Source organism: Sarcophilus harrisii, chromosome 2, assembly GCF_902635505.1.
Source record: "Sarcophilus harrisii chromosome 2, mSarHar1.11, whole genome shotgun sequence".
Classification (NCBI taxonomy): Eukaryota; Metazoa; Chordata; class Mammalia; order Dasyuromorphia; family Dasyuridae; genus Sarcophilus; species Sarcophilus harrisii.
In genome coordinates, this window is record NC_045427.1 from 559,356,707 (window position 1) to 559,379,698 (window position 22,992).

The 22,992-nt window shown below is 43.4% G+C and overlaps 1 protein-coding gene across 4 annotated transcripts in view; it reads left to right on the forward strand.

The window, feature by feature from the left end:
- Positions 1–22,992, forward strand: part of PDCD11 (programmed cell death 11) — a 37,733-nt gene that overhangs the window by 143 nt on the left and 14,598 nt on the right. For 2 of the 4 annotated variants that reach the window (XM_012541595.3, XM_012541590.3), the window contains exons 2-20: positions 1,127–1,236; positions 2,662–2,793; positions 3,188–3,355; positions 4,163–4,321; positions 4,428–4,551; positions 6,836–7,017; positions 8,879–8,986; positions 10,031–10,237; positions 11,529–11,653; positions 11,808–11,868; positions 12,378–12,524; positions 12,859–13,110; positions 14,087–14,218; positions 17,059–17,253; positions 17,846–18,016; positions 19,053–19,272; positions 19,664–19,813; positions 20,420–20,535; positions 22,271–22,800. In XM_012541595.3, the coding sequence (XP_012397049.1) occupies positions 1,135–1,236; positions 2,662–2,793; positions 3,188–3,355; positions 4,163–4,321; positions 4,428–4,551; positions 6,836–7,017; positions 8,879–8,986; positions 10,031–10,237; positions 11,529–11,653; positions 11,808–11,868; positions 12,378–12,524; positions 12,859–13,110; positions 14,087–14,218; positions 17,059–17,253; positions 17,846–18,016; positions 19,053–19,272; positions 19,664–19,813; positions 20,420–20,535; positions 22,271–22,800 (3,281 nt within the window). In that variant the 5' untranslated portion in view covers positions 1,127–1,134. The other 2 variants (XM_031955779.1, XM_031955777.1) reach the window with 2 other exon arrangements.

Consider the following 22,992-nt stretch of genomic DNA (forward strand, 5'->3'; position numbering starts at 1 on the left):
GTGAAATCCAGATCCCTGCCCCACTCCCGGCCTTTAACGGCACCCTCCCCCGTCTTCTCCTTTGCCGACGGAGGGGTTGGACCAGATCCGGACTCCTTGACGCGCGTCGGTTTGTGGACTTTTTAAATAACGCACTTTAATAATTATTTCCGCGTGACTTCTGTGGTCCCGAATAGCTACTTTGTGTCCCTAAAGCCGTTCAGAGAGAGGGTGTTATTTACCAGCCTGCTGAGAGTACGCAGGACGTTAAAAAAAATCTCTGCACTGGCTGGTTTTTCCAAGGCATCCGGAAGCGCTCATGTTTCCCTTCTCTCTGCGCAAATTGGCACTTTGCTGGACGTCGCCGGGCGCCGCTGTTCTGGGGAGCTCGGAGCTGGGTCCTCCTTGACCCGCCTCTGTGGAGGCTTCCCCACCCCCTCCCCCATCCAGGAGTAACGGTAACAGACCACACGCTCTGTGCTTTGTAAGTTTCAGAGTAGCCAGAAAGAGCCCTGGAGTCGGCAAGGCTCAAAGCTGGCTTCAGACACTTCCTCGCTGGGTGGCCCCGGGCCAGATGCGATACTTTGTAATGAATGACCACCGCAGGATCTGCTGGAGCAGGGCACGGCGAAACGTTGTTTGCCAAGAAAACCTCATGGCGGTGTGGGAGAGTCGGACGTGCCCGAGCCACAGAGCTCCATAAGGGAGCCAGGACAGGCCTTTTCGCCTCTATTTTACAGACGAGGAAAGGAAGAGACTAAATATACTAGCACGGTGCTGCTTTCTTCGGTCTTGGTAGTCCTAGGAGTAGCATTGGACTCTTGTGAAGAGAGAGGTTTTCGGTTGAGAAGTCCAGAAAGAACTGACCACATAAGTGAGCCAGCCTCTCTGTCACCAGCTTCCCTTTTATTTTCTGACACCGTTTTCTTGTTAAAGTGGTAGGAGCATTGACGGCTCTTTGGAAATGAGGGTTTTGAGGGGTGTGGGGGATCAAGCATCAGCACTTGTGTTTTCCATTTAAAGTGTTCAATATTGGGTTGTTTAGGGGTTGGGATCTAGAGACTTGGCTATTTCTTAACTTGGCCCAGTGATGCTCAAGAAACTCAATATATTTCACTATAATTTACTGTGCTTTTTTTTCTTTAAGAGACTAACATGGCATCCCAGGAAGACAGCTTCCCTCGAGGGGGTTCGAAAAAGAAAGCTCATCCAGAAAAAACTCCCCAGCAGCCAATTGAACATGATAATTTATTTGATGTAAGTTGGGTGCTTGTGTGGCCAGAAATGCCGAGGCAGTGACAGTTTGACTCTAGAATTCTTAAGAAAACTGAACTTTAGATCACTTTCTAAAATGTGTGTATGTAAAAAGAACACCCTGGATCACATTACTCATAGGCTCAGGATTTGTCTCATATCTTAGTTTTCAGATGTTTGTGATTCTAGGTGTAAGACATCCTGGTAGTCTTGGTGAAGAAGAGGGATAAAGTGAAATGAGACTTAAGTTATCTTTGAGTTAGGTTCAGGGGAAACTTAAGGCATAGAAACATAGATGTAAAGCTGGTGTTACATAGTCCAACCTGTGCCTATTGTACATTCTTGCCTAACACTGTTCCCTCTTCAATCCAGTTTACACACAAAGCCACTTTCCTAAAATGTAATTCCGATCATGTTATTCTCCTTCCTATTACCTTCAGAATCAAATAGGAAGTACTGGATATTAATGTCCTCCACAACCTGACTCTAATCTACCTTTCATCCTTATCATACATTGATTGTTGTTTTTCTCTTAATCATCCATTTTGTTATTCTTCAGGGGCACTCCCTCTCCTGACTGTAGCTGTTTCCCCTCCCCCATACCTAGAATTCTCATTCTTCTAACCCCCAGTTCATAGAATTCGCTCTTTACTTCAAAATTCTACCCAAATGCTACAATTTACATGACTTTTTGATGCCTTCTACTGCCCAATTTTCCTTTTTTTGGGGGGTGGGGGTGGGGGAGGTGTGTATGTTTCCTATATATATTTATGCATATAAATTTGGACACAAAAATTCCCATGTGTAGCAGAAGGTCTGATACACAACAATAGGCACATAAACATTTTTTTGGAATGATTGATAGTATAACTAGATTTCAGTATTCATTTCACAGATTTTTCCTGAATACCTTTGTGCTTGGCAGCATAGAGCTGGGAAATGATCCTGCCATTAAGTACCATAGTCCAGTAGGAAATAAAATTTATAACAAGTTAACTGTGGTATGAAGCAGACTAAGGAAAGTGCCATAAGGATGATAGAGAGAAGACAGAGCAAGTCTTCTGATAGAAGGTCCAAAGTGAGTCTCTAGGCAGAGACATAAAACAAATGTTTGGCCTGTAGTTTCCAGTACATAAATGGGGTAGGAGATGGGAAGAAGTAAAAAAGGAAAGGTTGAAACCAGATAAGAGTTTGGATAATCTTGGAAGGAATGGAGAACCCCTAGGCATCTTTGAACCAGGGAGAGATATGAGGAGCGCCAAACTTCAGAAATATAGGAAAGACAACATGATGTGCGGGCAAGGAGAGCCTGGGCCTAAAATTCAAGAATTAGGGCAGCAAATGAGCTGCCATCGGAACCGGAAGAGTTGGGAATTGCCTTCTGTTCTCTTTTCCTTACTTCTCTGGGTCTTGATGGATTTCTTCTAGGTTCCTACTGAGGAAGGATCCCGAAAAAGGAAAAGGAACCAAGAACAAGGGGCTAAAAATAAAAAGTCAAAGGCAGAAAAAAAGGAGTCCAGCAGACCTGAAGCAGAGGCATGTGGAATCCTCAGCATTGAGGTATGTTGGCAGTGACTGGGAGGTGGGCTTCCTGAACTTTTAGGTCACTGCCCTTGCCAGTAGCACCAGTTGTTTCTGCAGTGTTGCTACCCAAAATTAAGTAATGTTAACCTAGTAAAGTTTATGAAGCAAACAGAGCAGTCCTTGACCTGTTTCATGCACCAAAGCACCAGGGTTTTTTGGTGGAGTCATAGAATGTCAGAGAAGGAAAGAACTTTAGAAGCCTTCAAATCCAGTTTTTTTTTTTTTGTTAAACCAGTGAGGAAACAGATTCATAGAAGGGAAGTCACTTAACTCAGGGTCACTACTGGGCTAAATAAAGTCTCCAAATCCAGTGTTGTATCATAACCCTATCTCCACCCCCAATTAGGTGATTCACTATCTGTTTTTCCAGGCTCTAACTGAGGGAATGCGGCTCCTGGGATGTGTGAAAGAGATAAATAATCTGGAGCTTGTGATCAGTCTGCCTAATGGCCTCTGGGGATATGTGCAAGCAACCAATATCTCTGATGCCTATACCAAGAAACTGAGTGAACAGTTGGATCAGGAGGAGCCCCTGGAGGTAAGGGGGACCCCAGTTGTGGGACTTTGTGGATAAGGGGGAAACGAACAGCACTTCCTCTTTCTAGGCCTGGGTTGGTTGGGAATGGATAGAGTCTCTGGATGCTGACTGCTCTCCGAATTGTAATTCAAAATTCTTCTTTGGTTAAGGAAGAGAATTCAGGGCAAAGGAATAATAGTAATAGTCTCTCATCTTTCATTCGTCTTCAGAACTCACAATTGGTCACTTCATTGACCAGAGTTCTGAAATATTTAATTATGCTAATTATGATTATCATGTAAATTGGTTTTGGGATTCTGATTTTATTCTGTATCAGTTCATATAAATCAATTAGCTAGTCAACAGGCATTTATATAGTGCTTTTTACATGCCATACACCATGCTAAGAGCTAGACCCAGAAGAGGCCAAAAGTTCAGTCCCTGCCCATTTTCCCTTAGCTGCTCCAATACTTGCCAATCTGCTGGTTGTAAGATGAAACCTTACAGTTGATTTAATTTGCATTTCTCTTTATTGTTTCCTATTTGGAGAGTTGTTTCACCTATCAGTGGATAGTTTGTCTTTCTTCATTTGAAATGTTGCTAGTGAATAAGCACTAAGTACTTTATATTGCCCTCTTGGGGGACCAGCTAACATAACTTATCTGTGACATATTTACTTGCCCATTCGGTGATGGCGTTGGAGAATATGGTACAGATAATGCATCTTGCAAGACAAACAACTTACAGGCTTATCTTGAGCTCAGGAGAGAAGGCAGCCCAAGACTTCCCAACTTGGTTCAGAATGTCTCTCTGCTCTTCATTGTGTAGGACCTGGCTCCCTTGTCTGAGTTATTCCCGCCAGGATTGCTGGTGCGCTGTGTTGTCAGCAGCATCACATCTGCGTCAAAGAAGAAAAGTGTGAAGCTGTCCCTGAACCCCAAGGATGTCAACAGGGTGCTTAGCCCTGCGTCCCTGAAACCAGGCATGGTATGTGGTTTGGGACCTTTTCCTGTGCCCTGCACGAGTGTAATGAGAGTAGAGGCTGGGGGAAGCGGCCGAGCCTGGCTGCACATGGGCTTGTCTTTTTTCATAGCTGCTCACAGGCACAGTACACAGTGTGGAAGACCATGGTTACCTGGTGGACATTGGCGTGATGGGGACCAAAGCCTTCCTGCCTTGGCAGAAAGAGCAGGAGTATGTCAAACAGAAGAACAAAGGTGAGGGGGGACTCTGGGGTGTATGCAGCTTCTGTGTGTTTAGCTCCCCTTTATATATATTTTCATGTCTACGTATATATGTGCACACACACATATATATCCATACACTTTACATTTAGCCCCATTTTTATTTTTTTATTTAATAGCCTTTTATTTACAGGTTATATGTATGGGTAACTTTACAGCATTAACAATTGCCAAACCTCTTGTTCCAATTTTTCACCTTTTACCCCCCACCCCCTCCCCCAGATGGCAGGATGACCAGTAGATGTTAAATACATTAAAATATAAATTAGATACACAATAAGTATACATGACCAAACCGTTATTTTGCTGTACAAAAAGAATCAGACTCTGAAATATTGTACAATTAGCTTGTGAAGGAAATAAAAAATGCAGGTGGGCATAGATATAGGGATTGGGAATTCAATGTAATGGTTTTTAGTCATCTCCCAGAGTTCTTTGAATGTAGCTGGTTCAGTTCATTACTGCTCCATTGGAAATGATTTGGTTGATCTTATTGCTGAGGATGGCCATGTCCATCAGAACTGGTCATCATATAGTATTGTTGTTGAAGTATATAATGATCTCCTGGTCCTGCTCATTTCACTCAGCATCAGTTCGTGTAAGTCTCTCCAGGCCTTTCTGAAATCATCCTGTTGGTCATTTCTTACAGAACAGTAATATTCCACAATATTCATATACCACAATTTATTCAGCCATTCTCCAACTGATGGACATCCATTCAGTTTCCAGTTTCTAGCCACTACAAAAAGGGCTGCCACAAACATTCGTGCACATACAGGTCCCTTTCCCTTCTTTATGATCTCTTTGGGATATAAGCCCAGTAGTAACACTGCTGGATCAAAGGGTATGCACAGTTTGATAACTTTTTGAGCATAGTTCCAAGCTACTCTCCAGAATGGTTGGATTCGTTCACAACTCCACCAACAATGCATCAATGTCACAGTTATCCCGCATCCCCTCCAACAATCATCATTTTTTTTCCCTGTCATCTTGGCCAATCTGACAGGTGTGTCTTAATTTGCATTTCTCTGATTAATAATGACTTGGAGCATCTTTTCATATGGCTAGAAATAGTCTCAATTTCTTCATCTGAGAATTGTCTGTTCATATCCTTTGACCATTTTTCAATTGGAGAATGGCTTGATTTTTTTATAAATTAGAGTTAATTCTCTATATATTTTGGAAATGAGACCTTTATCAGAACCTTTGACTGTAAAAATATTTTCCCAGTTTATTACTTCCCTTCTAATCTTGTCTGCATTAGTTTTGTTTGTACAAAAACTTTTCAGTTTTAGCCCCATTTTTAAAGATTACCTGTTTAAAACAGGCTGCATTAGGAACCCATTGTAGAAATTTGTAAAGGGGCTGTTTGACAGCTGCTGCTACTAGCTGATATCATAGGCTGACATTGGGTGAAGACTATTTTACCGAACAGATGGGAAGAAAGGCGTTAGCAGGTTCTTACCCAGGTCCACTGGAATGTGGATCTTATTCATCTATTTTGTTACATCCATTCATCAACCCTTTATTAAATACTTACTGTGAGTAAAGCACTGTCCTAGGGGCTGGACTTTCTTGTACATGTCCAGACCATCCCAGAACCTGGAGGATGAAGGGAATGCTAATAGACTTTACAGTCTAGCAATGAAAGACATATGGCATTGCAAAACAGCCAGAGGCAATTAGAATTTGATAAGAGCACTCTGGTAAAGATTTGGTACCATGTGAAGTCAAGGGAGCTCATTTGGGACTGCAAGAATTGGGGAAAGGTTTGCAGGTGAGATAGCATTTGAGCCAGGGCTTGGAGAATGTAAAAACTCTTAGGTAGAAAGGTGCGCATTGTTTGGTGTTCCTACTGAGATGTCTTTTATTTGAGTTTTTCACTCACCTGGCCTTCTGTGAGGACTCTCAGCTGTGATTTCAGTTTTTGGCCTCATTTTAATGGGGCAGTTTTTAATTATAAACTCGCCCCTAGGAAATTCCTAGGTGTAAATGAAATCCATCGTGAATATGGGATTTTTAAAGGTAGCTGCTGTCCCAGCACTGTGCCCAATAGAGTATCCTTGATAAATGTTACTTAATTGATTGATTGGAAATAAACTTAATACCAGGAAGTAAATCTGGGTAGTAACTGGGCCCTGGAAACTAGATTTTTCTGGCAAAGGAATAACTCCTTCAAGGGCTAAGTTGGGCCCAAGAGAATAGCTTCTTGTCACAGGGAAAATGCTCCTCTTTGAGGATTACTTTTCACTTTCAGGTACTAAGCTGCGTGTGGGCCAGTATCTGAACTGCCTCATTGAAGAAGTAAAAGGCAATGGGGGGAGTGTCCTTCTGTCCACTATACAGTCTGTGGTTTCTGCGGCCATTGCTACAGAGGAACAAAACTGGACGTTGGATAACCTATTACCAGGACTGGTGGTTAAAGCTCAAGTGCAGAAGGTAAGCTACAGGATGCCAGTTAAATCAAAGCTGATCAGATCTGATCAGATCTGTGGGTCTGTGTTTTGGGAAAACTGAGTGAACCTTGGCTGATTAGGAATGCCAAACCCAGCTGTGCTACCGAGACTGGGCCCACTCGGCAAGAAGGAACCAGCACACTGGTGAGTGCAGAGGCAGTAGGATAGGGATGCTGCTGGCCGCAGGCATTTGTAGCAGGGGGCAGCTCTTGGTTTGAGGTTTCAGGTCAGGGGAGAGCTGAAAGGAAGACAGAAGCAGCACCATCTTCCCAAACCTAGGATTAGAAGTGCTTATACTGATACTTTTCATTTAAAAAAGAAAGAAAGAAAGAAAAGGGCAATGAATAAAGAACCCAACCATAGAAACTTACTATGCGAATAGGGAAGATGCTGTTCAACTCCAGAGGAGGACACCGTAGTAAAAAAAAAAAAAAAAAACCGCTTCTACTCCAAAGAGTAACTGTAAATGGCTCCCTGCCCAGAGATAATTTATAGAAGAACTCAAAAGAGAATTTAAAACTCAAATGAGATATTGAAAAATAAAAAATAAAAACCATCTAAGAAAAAGAGTTATCCAACTAGAAAAGGGGGATACAGAATTTTAGACAAAAATAACACTTTTGAAAATTGGAATTGACGAAGGTGAAGCCAATGAAGCTATGAGAGATCCAAGAATTAACAAAACAAATTTTAAAGAATGAAAAAATAGAAAGTGATACATCTTATAAGAAAGACAACAGATCTGGAGAACATATCAAGAAGAGAAAATATAAGAATAATTGGACTACCCGAAAGCTGTGACCAAGAAAAGAACCTTGACACAATAAGGCAAGAAATAATCTAAGAAAATGGTCCTGGAGTGATAGATCATGAAGGAAAAGTAGAATTAGAAAAAAATTCACCAATCACTACTTCAAAGAGATCCTTTGTGGAAAATATGGGAATATCATTACTAAATTTTGAAACCTCCAGATAAAAGAAAATTTTGTAAGAAACAGGAAAAAAAGGGAATAATATTGCAGGAGCTACAATTAGAATTTTACAAGATTTTGCCGCAGCCACAGTAAAAAACCTCAAGTTATGACATCATATATGATGATCAAAAGAACTAGGCCTGGGGCCAAAAATATCATATCCAGTAAATTTATCTAAAATATTCAATAGAAAAATGGGCATTCAATGAACTTGCAGATTTTCATTTTTTATCAACCAAACCAGAATTCAGTAGAAAATATGAGCCAATATCCATGATTAATTTTAAGGAAATTTACTTGTATACATTGTTTTCTACATGGAAATGTATACCATACATCTATTTTTTTCCACTTTTCCCTTAACAAGATGGGTTATCAAATTCATCTAAGTTTAGTGGTATTCCAGTGTTATTCCTGTTTAATTTCTGTGAATATTTTCCTGTTTGTTCTACACGTTATATATAAATCTTCCCATGTTACTCTGGATTTCTTATTTTCATTATAAAGTTGTATATTTTTCCCTTAAATTTATTTTCACTCATTTTCAAATTGATGAATCACTTACAAGAAAAGGAAATTTTGTTACCACAAAGAGTATTGCAGTGCAATTTTTAATTGACCACCTTTATATCCAGCTGTGAGATGGTTGGGTCAGAGAGTATAAACTTATTAATGACTTTTCTTGCATAAATTCAAATTGTCTTCTGGAATGGTTGGCTTATTTTCTACCTCCCCTGCCTGAATATTGTTGTGCCTTTTCTCATAGGCCCTCCAACATTGACTCTTGGCTTTTTTTAAATCATTCTGGCTGATTTATGAGGTAAAATGTAGGAGCTCTTTCTCTAAACTTGATGTTACTTGTCTTTGCAGGTGACTCCTCATGGTCTCACCCTGAGTTTCTTCTCTTCCTTCACTGGACTGGTTGATTTTATGCACTTGGATTCTAAAAAGGCAGGACATTACTTCCAAACCCAAATGGTAAGAATTGCTAGGATCTGTCCCTAACTATCTTCTGCCACCTTTGTTTCTCTTCTAGGGTGAGGTGGCCAATCATAATTACCAGGAGTTTTGGGGCCCAGAGATCTCTGATCCTGAGTCAGCTCCTCTGGAGTAATGGATTGAGTAAGAAGAGAAAATAGCTGTTACCTTGAGGACTTGATTTTGTGACTGACTTGTGATTATTCTCTCCTTGTCTTTATCCTGGTGAATTTTTGAAAGGAAGAACTATTATAAAAATTGATAATTGTGTAATATAGTATTTTCCATATCCTCAATAACACCAGGAGGTAGGTACCATTTTTATCCTCATTAAGAAAACTGAGGGAAGGTGAGAGAACCTTGCCCAGGGCCACACAGTTAATGTGTGTGTCTGAGGGAGGATTGGAACTCTGGTCTTTCTGATCCCAAATTCTGACATCTCTCCACTGTGCTCCCTGCCCCAATTTTCTTTGCACTCCTTGTCATGAATGATTTGTTTTTATTTTAGAGGTTTGAATTATATATAAACTTTTAAGAGTTTTAGCAGAAAGCCAGACTTTCAGAATCTTTTTCCATTATGGCAGTCGTAATTAAGACCAAAACTATAACTTAATGTAATATTATTGCCAGTTATAGTAATAGCTTGAGGGAGTCCTAATTAATGAATTGTGGACTTTGGTTCTGAATATACTGCCTCTGTAATCACTTGAGGCTTCAGCAGAGATTAACCATTGGCCAGAATATGGAATTGCTCCTGTGATTGTGGTGTTCCTGAACCATAGATAGTAATGCCCTGCCACCTGAGCCAGCATCTCATTACCCAGGGGCAGCAGTTTAGTCAGTTGTGGTTCCTGATGTCTTGGCTCTGATGCAGTCCCACAGCACTGTTGTGGACCGATGGGTCAGGGCCACGTGGGTTGCACAGAGAGTGCATGTGGGGACTTTGAGAGAGTTTGTCTCTCTGGAAGCTGTGGCCTAGGTGGCTTGATTGGCTCTGCTTCCTTTCTTGTTTAATGCACCTTTTTTTCTTGATCCTCCTCACAGGTGAGGGCCTGTATCCTCTCAGTTCATCCACGTACCAAGTGTGTCCGACTAACATTGCGCTCTTCCTTCCTGCAAGCTGGCCGCCCAATCACTCGCCTCTGCCACAATCTCATTGGAGCCGTGTTGAATGATGTGCCTGTCCAGGGCTTCTTTGCAAAGGCTGGTGCCACCTTCAGACTGAAGGATGGATCTCTGGCCTATGCTAGGGTGAGGAGGGCGGCATGGGCCCATTCTCACTGGAAGGGTAGATGGGACACCTGGGTTCTTGGCTGCTTCCTCTCATACCTGTGTGGAATGTCTACTTCAAGAAATCTATAGAGGATGTTGGTCAGGTGGTCTTTAAGTCAAGCACTTTTCTAGGGGAGTATTAGTTTTCCTTGATTGAATGAGTTGACTTGGGTTTCCATATAGGTATGTGTGTGTGTGTGTGTGTGTGTATGTATATATAGTTTAAAAAAAAGTTACACCTGTTTGCTCTGTGTTGATATATCAAGTTATATAGGAAGCTGCCTGCACTTCAGAAGAGTCCTAAGGTCTTAGAAGCGTTTTAAAAATTATCTGTTGCAATGTGTTCCTGAAGCACAAAGCCATTTCCCAAAACCCTTCTCTAGCCTCTTGTTAAATAATTCTTGTGGTGGGGAATTAACTACTTAATGAGGTAGCTTGTTCTAGGGTGGGTTTTTTTTGGTTTTTTTTTTTTTTGTTTGTTTTTTTGGTTTGTTTTTTAAGGAAGTTATTAATTGTACATGGATCTGTGAGAAGATAATGAATCCATGCCATTTATCTTTATTTTTTTTTAAGAGAGCACTTTGCTGGCAAGCATGTACTCTCAGAGAGGGCGAGAGGTCACATAAAGGCTGCCCATTGCTCCAGTCTTTTCTGGGAGGGTAGTCCTGGTGACTAAATATAAACAGAACCAAGAGGAATGCAGGACCGGTGTAGGGGGTTTCTGTTTTGAGAGAAGTGCTTTTTTATTGGACAACTGGATATGCTTTTATCTTACAAAAAGTGAAACTGGGCTGTGTCATAAGCAGCAACTCAAGTTCTGACCTGGAGGGGAATCTATCCCATTCACTAGTTTCTCTCTCTGCTTTAGGAAATTCCTGAGTTTTTTTGTTTTGTTTTCTGCCTCTGCATGTGTTAAATGATGATGTCATATTCTCTCTTGGGTCAGGGAAGGTCTATTACATGGGCACATACTAGGAATTCCTTCTCAGAAGCATGATGTTGGCCCGGCATCTTGGGAGGCTACTCATCACTCATAGTTGTTCCATTTGTTAGCATTGAGGCCCAGCCTGCTCCAACCACCTCAGCATTCCCTCCTCAGAGTCTGCTGTCCCTAGTGTCACTTGTCAGTAGAATTGCAGACAGGCTAGCCAAAAAGTCCCTTGGGGGTTTCCTGAGAGTGCCCCAAGTCTCCCCAGAGCTCTTTGAAATTCATCTACTGTTTCTGGATCAGCCAAGTTTTCTCTCCTCTAATAACTTGCTTTGTGTGCAGATCATGCACCTCTCCCAGACTGAGAAGTCCTTTAAGCCAGAGAAGTTCAAGCCTGGCAATATGCACAAGTGTCGGGTTATTGACTACAGCCCAATGGATGACCTGGCGTTGTTGTCTCTGAAAACGTGAGTGTGGGGGCAGCTGGGTGCGCGTGCGCGGGCACATCTGTGCACGAAAATGCAACGTGTACCATCGTGATTGTTGGTGTGGGAGCCTTCATTGCTTGTTGGCCATGCCAGCCTCTGCCACTGTGTGATTGTTTTTTCCTCTCTATCCCAGGAGCATCATCGAAGCTCCATTCCTGAGATATCATGACCTCCACCCAGGGCAGGTAGTCAAGGTGAGGCCCTCTAGCCCTCCAGTCTAGCCAGCAGAGGCAGCCCCCACTACCCCCCCGTCACCTCCTCAGAGTTGGCTGCCACTGGGGTCATGGAGAGCTTTCATCACCTCCATGTATCTAAGGCAAAAGGGCCCTATCCTAAAGAATGCCATTCAAGTGTGAGGGATAGGCTGGGTCAGAGCATCCTTGTGCTTCAGGGTGTTCTGGCTTGGTCCCGGAGATGAGGGTGGAAATGTCAGCTAGGAGACTCTGCTCTCAGTGGCCTGGCTGGTCTCCTGGAGGTGCCCATGTGCCCCGTGGAGAACGGTCACAGGTGAAGGAATGGTGCAGAGGAGGCAGTTATGTGCTGTGAGCATGACAATGGCCTCTGGGGTGTGGTGTGCCTGAGGCATCCGGGTCAGGGCTTTCTGACACAGGTGTCCCAAGGACGCAGGGTTCTCCCCAGTCGCGATGGCAGAGGGAAGCCTCTTTGGAGTCGCCTGTGGTGACTGATTGTTCTTCTCCACCAGGCCAAGGTGTTTGCGCTGAGATCCTATGGGATGATTGTGAAGGTGACGGAGCAAATCAAAGGCCTTGTGCCGACCTTGCACTTGGCTGATGTCCAGATCCGGAATCCTCAGAAGAAGTATCGTCTCCAAGATGAGGTCAAGTGCCGGGTGAGACTGGCTGATCTGGGGCGGCTTTCCTAGGGTGGGGTGGGGGGAGGGAGGAGGTTGTCTTGGCAAGGCCCAGGCAACCAATGGGCAGGTCCAGCCTTGCATTGAGTGCCCTCTGCTGGAGACAGGAGGCAGAACAAGTAAGTCCAGCAGCAAACGTTGCCACAGGGCTAGTCTGGGATGGCTTCCTGGAATCTGGCAGGTGGGCTAAGGATTTCTCCATAGGGAGAATGCAGACACGCTCTAGGGGAATAGCTGGGGCCACTTGGCTGTGATCCTCCCCAGGCTTTCCTGGCCCTCCTTTTGAGCATGGCTGACTACCCCACCTTCCCAGGTTCTGACATGTGACCCTGAGAACAAGAAACTACTAATGACTCTGAAAAAGACCCTGGTAGAATCCAACCTCCCAGCTCTCACGAGCTACAAGCAAGCCAAGCCCGAGCTGCAGACGCACGGCTTCATCAGCAGCATCAAGGACTCGGGCTGTGTCGTCAAGTTCTATAACGATGTGAGGGGACTGGTACCGCAGAGGGAGCTTGGGGCCCAGCCGATCTCCACCCCAGGGGAGGTGTTCTACGTGGGACAGGTAAGCCCTTGCAGAGGTGCAGAAACTCAAGGAGCCCTGGTCTGGTGGAGGAGGAGGTGCGGGCTGCTTAGATCCTGCCTGGCCCGGGCCTGGCACAGCTGATCAAGGATCAGAGGAGGGGCAGCCACAATACGTCCTTTCTGCCTGGCCCACTGTGGTGGGGAACGAGAGGGGAGTGGGCAGGAGTACAGGATCCACAAGGTGGCCCAGGGACTAAGACATTCCTCCTCAACAAGAATGATGGCGGGTAGGGAGGAGAAAGGGGGGTGGTAGCAGGGGAAGATTTTTCCCTGGGGGGAAGTAGTTCTGGATTTGGGGTGTTAAGGAAAGGAAGAGGTTGAATTAACCATGGGGCTGGGGAAGTACCAGGTGAAGAGTTACCTACAGGGTCCTCTGATAATAGGCTTCTGTAATCAGCCTATTTTTCCCCTGAGTAACAGGAAATAAAATGCTATCCAGCAGGGAGATCCAACTGAGCATCTGGGTTGGTAATGACTTAATGCTTGGGTGCTTGGGTCCATGGGCTCCTGATAGACTTAGCTCTAGTTCTTTTAACTCTGTCCCAGGATGGCAGGGAATGATGTACACACCTGGGCAATACCCTGCTGTAAGTGCTGAGGCAGGAGTCTGCTTCCACCATCATGGCTACTAGGTTGTAATCGAGGCTAAGGCTTGGCTGGGGTCATGCAAGAAATAACAAAGGCCCTCTCTGCCCAAGTTCTCCCATCAAGGCCCCTGTAGCTCCTCACCATCTTGACAATTGCCATGACATTAGAGAAGAGACAAGGGCGTGCTGACTATTTTGTGACTGTTCTGAGTCATTTCTCCATTCCTCTTTGTTCTCCATCTGATCTGGGATCTTGACCGTTCTGAAGGAGTAGCGTTGGAAGATTTGTGGGGTAACAAGGAGCCTGCCCTCCCTTGTGGGCACACACCCCGGGAGTAGATCAAGTAGCATTTGCCAATCTCTTCCCAGGTAGTGAAGGTCACAGTGCTGAACAGTGAACCGGAGCAGGAGAGGATGCTCTTGTCCTTCAGGCTGTTAAGTGACAAAGAGACAGAAGGCCCAGCCCAGAGTCAGAAGAAAGCTACGATCAAGGTTGGACAGGTACTTGGATTCTCAAGGTTGCCTTCCTTTGTTTCCTGAGGTAGAGAGATGGGAAAGGACTTGGGTAAGGTCACCCCCTTCCTCAGTGGTAGAACCAGCTGCCAATCTGCATTTTCTGGTTTCCATTCCAGAGGCTTTGCAAAGTCATCGAGTTTATCCTCTGCTTCTCCAGGAAATGTCTTGGCATATTCTGTTTCCCTCCCCCCTGCCCTAGCATTTTAGTATTTTGTATGATAGAAGGCTAGATTAAAAACGCTTAACATTTAACCCAGGGAAGAGAAAGCTTAAGACAAGATTCTGTCTTCAAAGTTTCTTGACTCTTAGGGAAGACAGTTTTCTCTTTAATTTAATAGCCTTTTATTTACAGGATATATACATGGGTAACTTTACAGCATTAACAATTGCCAAACCTCTTGTTCCAATTTTTCACCTCTTACCCCCCCCACCCCCCTCCCCTAAATGTCAGGATGACCAGTAGATGTTAAATATATTAAAATATAACTTAGATACACAATAAGTATACATGACCAAAACATTATTTTGCTGTACAAAAAGAATCAGACTCTGAATTATTGTACAATTAGCTTGTGAAGGAAATCAAAAATGCAGGTGTGCATAAATATAGGGATTGGGAATTCAATGTAATGGTTTTTAGTCATCTCCCAGAGTTCTTTTTCTGGGTATAGCTAGTTCAGTTCATTACTGCTCCATTAGAAATGATTTGGTTGATCTCGTTGCTGAGGATGGCCTGATCCATCAGAACTGGTCATCATCTAGTATTGTTGTTGAAGTATATAATGATCTCCTGGCTGCTCATTTCACTCAGCATCAGTTCGTGTAAGTCTCTCCAGGCCTTTCTGAAATCATCCTGTTGGTCATTTCTTACAGAACAGTAATATTCCATAATATTCATATACCACAATTTATTCAGCCATTCTCCAACTGATGGACATCCATTCAGTTTCCAGTTTTTAGCCACTACAAAAAGGGCTGCCACAAACATTCGTGCACATACAGGTCCCTTTCCCTTCTTTATAATCTCTTTGGGATATAATCCCAGTAGTAACACTGCTGGATCAAAGGGTATGCACAGTTTGATAACTTTTTGAGCATAGATCCAAACTACTCTCCAAAATGGTTGGATTCGTTCACAACTCCACCAACAATGAATCAATGTCCCAGTTTTCCCACATCCCCTCCAACAATCTTCATTATTTTTTCCTGTCATCTTAGCCAATCTGACAGGTGTGTAGTGGTATCTTAGAGTTGTCTTAATTTGCATTTCTCTGATTAATAATGACTTGGAGCATCTTTTCATATGACTAGAAATAGTGGGAAGACAGTTTTCTCAATGGCACTAGAGGCATCACTACAAACATGGTGAAAATGTTAGGGGAGTCAGGTTATGGCCTTCATTGTAGGAGTGAGGAATAACTTCTGTATGGGCCATAGGAGGGTTTCAGAAAAAGCCACATGGAAAGACCACCAGGCTGGTAGTCATCAGATTGGGTTCTACATCCAGATTTGCCAATGACTAGCCATAGGTCATTGGTCCAATCACTAATCCTTACAAAATAAGGGATTTGGGCTCTCTAGATGATTTCAGAGGTCTCTCTGATCTTTAAAGCTTTGTAATTCTTTCATTCAAAGGCTGCAAAGATATATTTTGTATAATGTTGAGGGAATTTATGCATTGGAAAGGAGTGTAAACTCAGTTTCTTTTTTTTTTTAAATAGTGTTTTATCTTTTTCCAATTACACAGAGACAATTTTCGTCATTTGTTCCTTGAAAGTTTTTGAGTTGTAAATTTTTCTCCCTTCTCCAAGACGGCAAGCAGTGTGATGTAGTTATACATGTGCAAATATGAATTCATATTTTGGATTTATTTTTTTAAAACTCCTTCTAGCATTGAGATTTGATGAGTGATTTCTCCTTTTCTCCCACTTTACTGGCTCTTAGATCATATTGGCTTATACATCCTGAAGTTTCCCCAGGGACTTCATTGAAGACAGCAAAAGAGTTTTGTTTCTTTCAAAATGGTACCATTGAAGTTCTGGATGTTGGTGCTATTTAGGGGAAGAAGAGAAGAGAGAAATTTCTTCCCAAGTTCATTATTTTTTATGTTCTTTTCTTTTTTCTTTGAATTCTAGATTCTCTTCATCCCTCTTTTCATCCTTTGAGAAAACAAGCAACATATCAGTTATACATGTGAAATCATGCAAAATAAATTTATATTTTGACCTTAATTTTTTTTAAAGCAGGAAAAATAAAAGAAAATTATACTTCATTTTGCACCCAAATTCCATCATTTTTAGCTCTCTGAAGATGGATTGCATTTTTTATCCATGAGTCCTTTGGAATTGTTGTGGATCATTGTACTGATCATAGTAGCCAAATCTTTCACAGTTGATCACTGTTACAACATTGTTGTTACTGTGCATGATGATCTCCCAGTTTTTCTTACTTCACTTTGTATTAATTCATATACGTCTTGCCATATTTTTCTGAAATCACCTCCTTATCATTTCTTATAGCAATATGCCACAGCTGTTTAGCCCTTTCCAAACTGATGAGCATACCCTTGATTTCCAATTATTTGCCACCATAAAAAGAACTGCTGAAAATATTTTTAGGCATTAATAGTCCTTTTCCTGTGGTTGGAATACAAACCTAGTAGTGTGATTATTGGGTCAAAAGTTATACATAGCATTATAGTTGTTTGGATCCAGTTTTATACTCCTGGATGATAGTTTTAAATTTTCTCAATTGACTCAACTCAGAACCATGGAAAGTCTTTCTCAAGAAAAGTGATAATTTTTTTCCCTCTCTTTTGCTCTTAGTTAGTAGATGTGAAGGTGAAGAAGAAGACTGAGAAGGGATTGGAGGTATCCATCCTACCCAACAATATCCGTGCCTTGCTTCCCACAACACATCTATCAGACAGTGTCAACAACAGTCAGCTGCTCTACTCCTGGCTCCGGGCAGGTGACGTCCTCCACAGGGTCTTGTGTTTGAGCCATAGTGATGGTCACATTGTATCCTTTCCTACCCCATATTGGGGAACAAGGGCCCTGAGCCTCAGAGGTAGGGGAATTGTTGATCAGATACAAATTTCTGGCTTTATTTGGGTCAGCCATGAGTGTGAACTTTGGGTTCATATGCATAGTAACTAAAGAAAGTCAGGCTTAAAAAACATCTATAGCTTTATTTCCTCCTTTCAGTCTGTGAAGCTTTGGATCTGAGGGGGAAAACCAAGGGAGTATTTTAGCCAGACAGTGGGCTCAATCTTCTAATGTCCTCTTCCTTCCTTCCCTTCTACTTCCTCCCCATCAGAACTCAAATCCAGAGAGCCAAACACCTCTGCAAAATGGCTGCTGGAAGTACCCATAAGAATCTCCCGTAGTGAACTTAGCCTAATCTACTCCATTCTACTATTCCTTCAAATTCTTCCCTGCCTTAAATCATTTTACCATTTTCCTATTCCTCAGTTTGTTTTACTCTCAAAATCAGACTTCATATTTGTAAGATGGGACAGATCTCCCAATGACCTGAATGGGGACCAAATTTCCTGGAACCTTTGGCTTTCTTTTGTCCTTGCTGGTATGCTCCTTGATGTGGTGGCTTCAGATCTTGTGCAGGAAACCAGCCCTGATCTCTGCTGTGGAGAGTGGCCAGGATCCCAAGGTCTTTTCTGAATTCCAGCCTGGGATGCTGCTGACTGGTTTTGTGAAAACTATCAAGGCCTACGGCGTCTTCGTCCAGTTTCCATCGGGCCTTAGTGGACTGGCTCCCAAGTCTGTGAGTCTGCTTCCCTGGATTCTCTCCATATGAGAATTTTTTGGAAGAATGATATACTGGGTCAGGCAAGAGTCTGAAGGAAGAGGAGGGGGATGGCCCCATGGGGGATGGACGCTGGCTTTGAGTTGTGAGGGGCCAGCAGGTTGTGTCACAGGTTGTGCAGTGTGGGCTGTTGTCTACCTAGTGAGTTGTCATGGGAAAGCCATTGGCAGAGTGAGGGTAGCTCCATGTGAGCTGTGCTAGAAGAGTAAAGGGACCGACATCACTGGATATAGAATCGCAAAGACCCAGCTTCCATTTCTGTCCTGACACTACTAGGACCGTTGCTTCAGCATGTCGAATCCAGGAATGCTGCACGGGTGGTCCTAGCCTAGCAGAAGGCCTTCTTATGGCAGGGATATCAGGCCCCTACCTTGAAGCATGGCTTCCCCTAAGAAGCCACCCCTCAAAACCAGATTTCCTGGGCTCAGGGGGTTTGTGAGATGTCAGGATGTGTCAGGTCTCTTTGCTGTTGGGGTGCATGTTGTGATGTTCTGGGGGCTTTCCCCAAAGGAGAGCTGCTCTTCTCTCTGTGTCCCCTGAAAACCCAGGTGCCCTGCCTGATAGTAGAGGAAATCCCGGTAGCAGATAAAACGCCGGTAATGGAGGTAGACTCAGCTTTGTCCTGACTACCAGCACCCTGATAGGAGTGTGATAGCATTAATCCCACGCTGCTGAGAAAAGGATGTTAAATATTAAGCATTTGTCACATTTTATCAATGGTCAATTTTTACTGATACTTCTCACTGACTCCCTCCTTCCTCATGAAGTTGCCCCCCACTCCCGCCCTTCTCATAACAAATACCAGGTCAGTAAGCTGAGTCAAGTACAAAACACCAGTTGGTTGGCCATAGTTGAGTTCAGGCGGCTCTGGTCCTTGAGGCCTTCTGAAGTCATGGTGGTTCCCCGCAGCTGTCAGATGTGGTGACTTTTAGAGCCGGAGAGGACGGCCTGGTCTCTGCTGGTGCTGACAGGTCTCAATGCTTCCTCCCTCCAGGCCCTGAGCGACAAGTTTGTGACCACAGTCAGCGACCACTTTGTGGAAGGGCAGACAGTGGTTGCAAAGGTGACCAACGTGTATGAGGAGAAAGAGCGGATGCTGCTCTCGCTGCGCCTGTCCGATGTTTGCCAGGAAGACACAGCTGTCAGCTCCCTGGCCCTCCTGAGCCAGTGGTTGGAGGAGCTGCAAGGGGTCCGAAGCCTCATGAGCAGCCGAGGTGTGTGGGTGCCTGTGAGGGGCCTCTGTCCACGTGGATTCTAATGTGCCTTGGGCCCCCGGGTTCCATAGATGCCTGGAGGGAGCTGGGATGAGGGAGATGGTGAGAAGGAAGAAGGGTGCCTGTGCCCCCTGGGATTTTTGAGGGTTGTTCAGTTAGGATAAGGGAATGTCAATCTCCAGCCAGAATTTTCACCTCTTAAAGTTTGTGAAGCTCCTGTAGTGCAGCATTCCTCACTTGACAATAAGCCAAAAGGGAGTGTGATTCCTCCACCTACCCAAGAAGTTTTCCTTGTCCTTGCTCTATTTAATGCTGCTCGAGGTGGAGGAAAGGGCTGCATGGTGCCATCAGGCTTTTGTAAATCCTCCTGTTGTCTTTTAATCTTGCCCAGACTCTATGCTGACTCAAACACTGGCTGAAATTACCCCGGGGCTGCTCATGGATCTTGTGGTGCAAGACATGTCAAGTGATGGCTCTCTGATGTTCAGCAGTGGCTCGGTGCCTGGCCTGGTGTTGAAGGCCAGCAGATATCACCAGGGAGGTGAGTACAAAAAGCCTCTTCCATCCAGTGAGATTTTTCTTTCCTTCTTGGTCTCTGTTTAAAATGATCCACTTCTTTATACTGCCTTCATTATCGTGACTAACTTGACCTTGGACATCTAGTTTGAGTGTACTTCGTTATACCTAATTATTGCATAATGTGGTTGCTCCTACTGAATAACCTGCTGTGTGCATGGCCTATGCTTAAAAGTCATTGCATGCAAATCACATTCTTTAAAAGAGATTTATTTTAAACGTACTAGGGCAGCAAGTTATTTATTTAAAATAATCCTTTGATGAACCCATTTGCAAGATGAAATTACTTCTTGATTTTTAATAGCTGGGGAAGTGAGAGATTTACATGTTTGGTTTGCATAAATAGGGGCATGCCATCAAGGCAGTCTTGGTCTTTGCCTGTACAAATTAGATATTGGCCCCTAGTGCTGTAGTATCAAGTCCCTGGGGACCAGTCTCCTCTTGGAACATTTGCCTTTTCCTGACCTAGAGGGTTTGCCAGTTTTGGTGGATTGAGTATCAGGAAGACAAGGGAAATTGCTCCTCTGACCTAGGAAAGGGATGAATTCTGTGCTTCTCTTGGGTTCTACAGGGAAAGTGATGGATCCTGGGCAAAGAACAAAAGCTGTTGTCCTTCATGTTGATACGCTGAAGTCTGAGGTTCATGTTTCCCTTCGCCAGGAACTAGTGAACAGAAAATCCAAGCAGGTAGGCTGGCTCATGGTTTCTGTTCTCAGGGATTGCTTCCTCTGGGTTTAGGAGATCATCTTATATCTTCTGGGATTCTGGGTAGCCTAGCAGTATGATCACAAAATGTTAATGGCATTTAGTAGATCATCCTCCTCCTCCAACACAATTTTTTAAAAAGTCATTGTTGCCTCTTGTCTTTATACCAGTCATTTCTGAGTGCAATTACCCTGACGTTGGACCCCCAAAACACATACATTTTGAGCTCTCTTTTATAAGAAAGCCAACTGAAGCAGTAATTGCATTCCACAGTGTATGCAACCTTCTTCACCTGCAGTGTCCCACCTCATTTTTGACAAGAAAGGTTCATTTTTTATTTATTTATTTTTAAGAAAGGTTCATTTCATCATCTGTTTCTTGGGCATGAGATTAGTTGATACTCAGAGTTCAGCTTCCTTTTAATGATGTGTCCATATGTAAGTCCATATAAGTCTACACTTATGTTGTGGTATTGTCATCCAACATTTACCAGACATGTAACACTGAGCCAGGTGTTTTACATAGAATTCATCTTCACCCAGTGGAGCTCTAAAACAGGCACTGGCTCAGATCTGGACACACACACACACACACACACACACACACACAAACATACACACACCCAGTAGTCACCCACATCAGAGCACAACAGTGAATAATGTGGTGTTCAGTAAGCATTTATTAAGTGCCTACTCTTACCTGCCTGGCAGGAGGTTTGCATCAGTGCCTTGCACATGAGAGGTGTTTGGTAAATATTGAATGATGGAGGGAAGCAAGCTCAAAATTAGAGACTCATCAAACAAGAAAAAGAAGGGCGAGAGAACAAATCCCTCATTTTGAGGAGGAAGTTGGAGTTCAGAGAAGCAAGGGCCTCATCCAAGATTATGGAGCATGAGGTCAGAACTTAGGCTTTCTCATTCCTGCTCCAGGACTCTTAGCACTATAAACTGTGCTGCCTTCTGTTGTCATTTATGGAAAGAATTTTAAAATAGGGATCTTAGGACATTTCCAAGGGACCAGACAGCCCATTTCACTTTCAGGCACCTCTCATTGTTAGAAACCTTATTGATTTGAAATCTGCCTTTGTAACATCTGTCTAGTAGCCTCATTTGGTCACCTGAAGCCTTAAGAGATACATCTTAGCTCTTTGGATAATGGAATATAGGGTATATGTGTGTTATATGGTGTATATATCATATTGTATAATAAAATACATATTTTTAAAGTACCTGCTGTGGGCAGAGCATTGTGCTAAACTGCAGGGGAGATGTAAAGTTAAGTTTGATAAAGTTCCTTTGTAGTCTTGTTGGAAGAGGAAATTACGATACCTACTCAGATAGCTATAATACACAAAAATAACAATAAATATTAAGTAGTTGCAAAGAAATGGGGACTATGATACCTACTCAGATAGCTATAATGTACATGATAAATATTAAATAGTTACAAAAGTAAGGTCCGGTTGTGAAAGGAAAAGGCATCTTTGATCAGAGGAGTTTGGGAAGGCTTCCTGGAAGAGGTGACATTTAAGTGGGACTTTAAAGGTGGAAATTCAGTAAGCAAAGAAATGCAGGATAGGGCATTTCAAGCATAAGGAGCAAGCAGATGAGAAAAAGCAAAGAAAACATGAATACTTCATGTTTACTATGGGACAAAAATGAATGTTCAGTGAGAAAAATTGAGACAATTTTCTGTTTTTTTTTTTTTTTTTCCCCAGCTGAAGAAAAACACTGAGCACCGAGCAGTTATAGAACACTTGGAAAAGACATTTGCCATAGGCTCCTTGATGGAGACTGGACAGCTTGTAGCTTTTCCAGTGACCTCTCACCTCAATGACACCTTCCGTTTTGACTCAGAGAAGCTGCAGGTTGGTCAGAGGGTCTCCTTGATCATCAAGAGCGCAAAACCCAGTGACATAGGCCTCTTCTTAGCTGTGGAGAGTTCGGTCAAAAAGAGGACGCCGGCTCTGCCCTTGGCAGATCCAGAGCCTGCAGGGGAAGAGCCAGGAGTGATGAGCTCGCTTCTAGAGAAACCCACCCTGCCCATTGGGGAAATGGTCACTGGAACTGTGAAGTCTGTCAAGGCTACCCATGTGGTGGTGACCCTCGAGAACGGTCTGGTTGGCTGTATCCACGCCTCCCAGATATTGGATGATGTGCCTCTTGGCACCCAGCCCACTGCCAAGCTTAAAGTTGGGAAGCCAGTCACTGCTCGAGTGATTGGCCAGAGAACTTTATTAACTCACAAGTAAGGAGGCGCTGGGGGATGGTGTGAGGCTATGGGGGATGGTATGGGGCAGAAGGGAAGTCAGACCGAGTTAAGGAGATGTTGACCAAGTTTTGGAGTTAGGAATGGAAAAGCGTATCCTCCATAGTGAGAACCTTTGTCTCCTAGTTCATGTTTGATTTAGCATTATTTTGAAGAACTAATGAATGACTC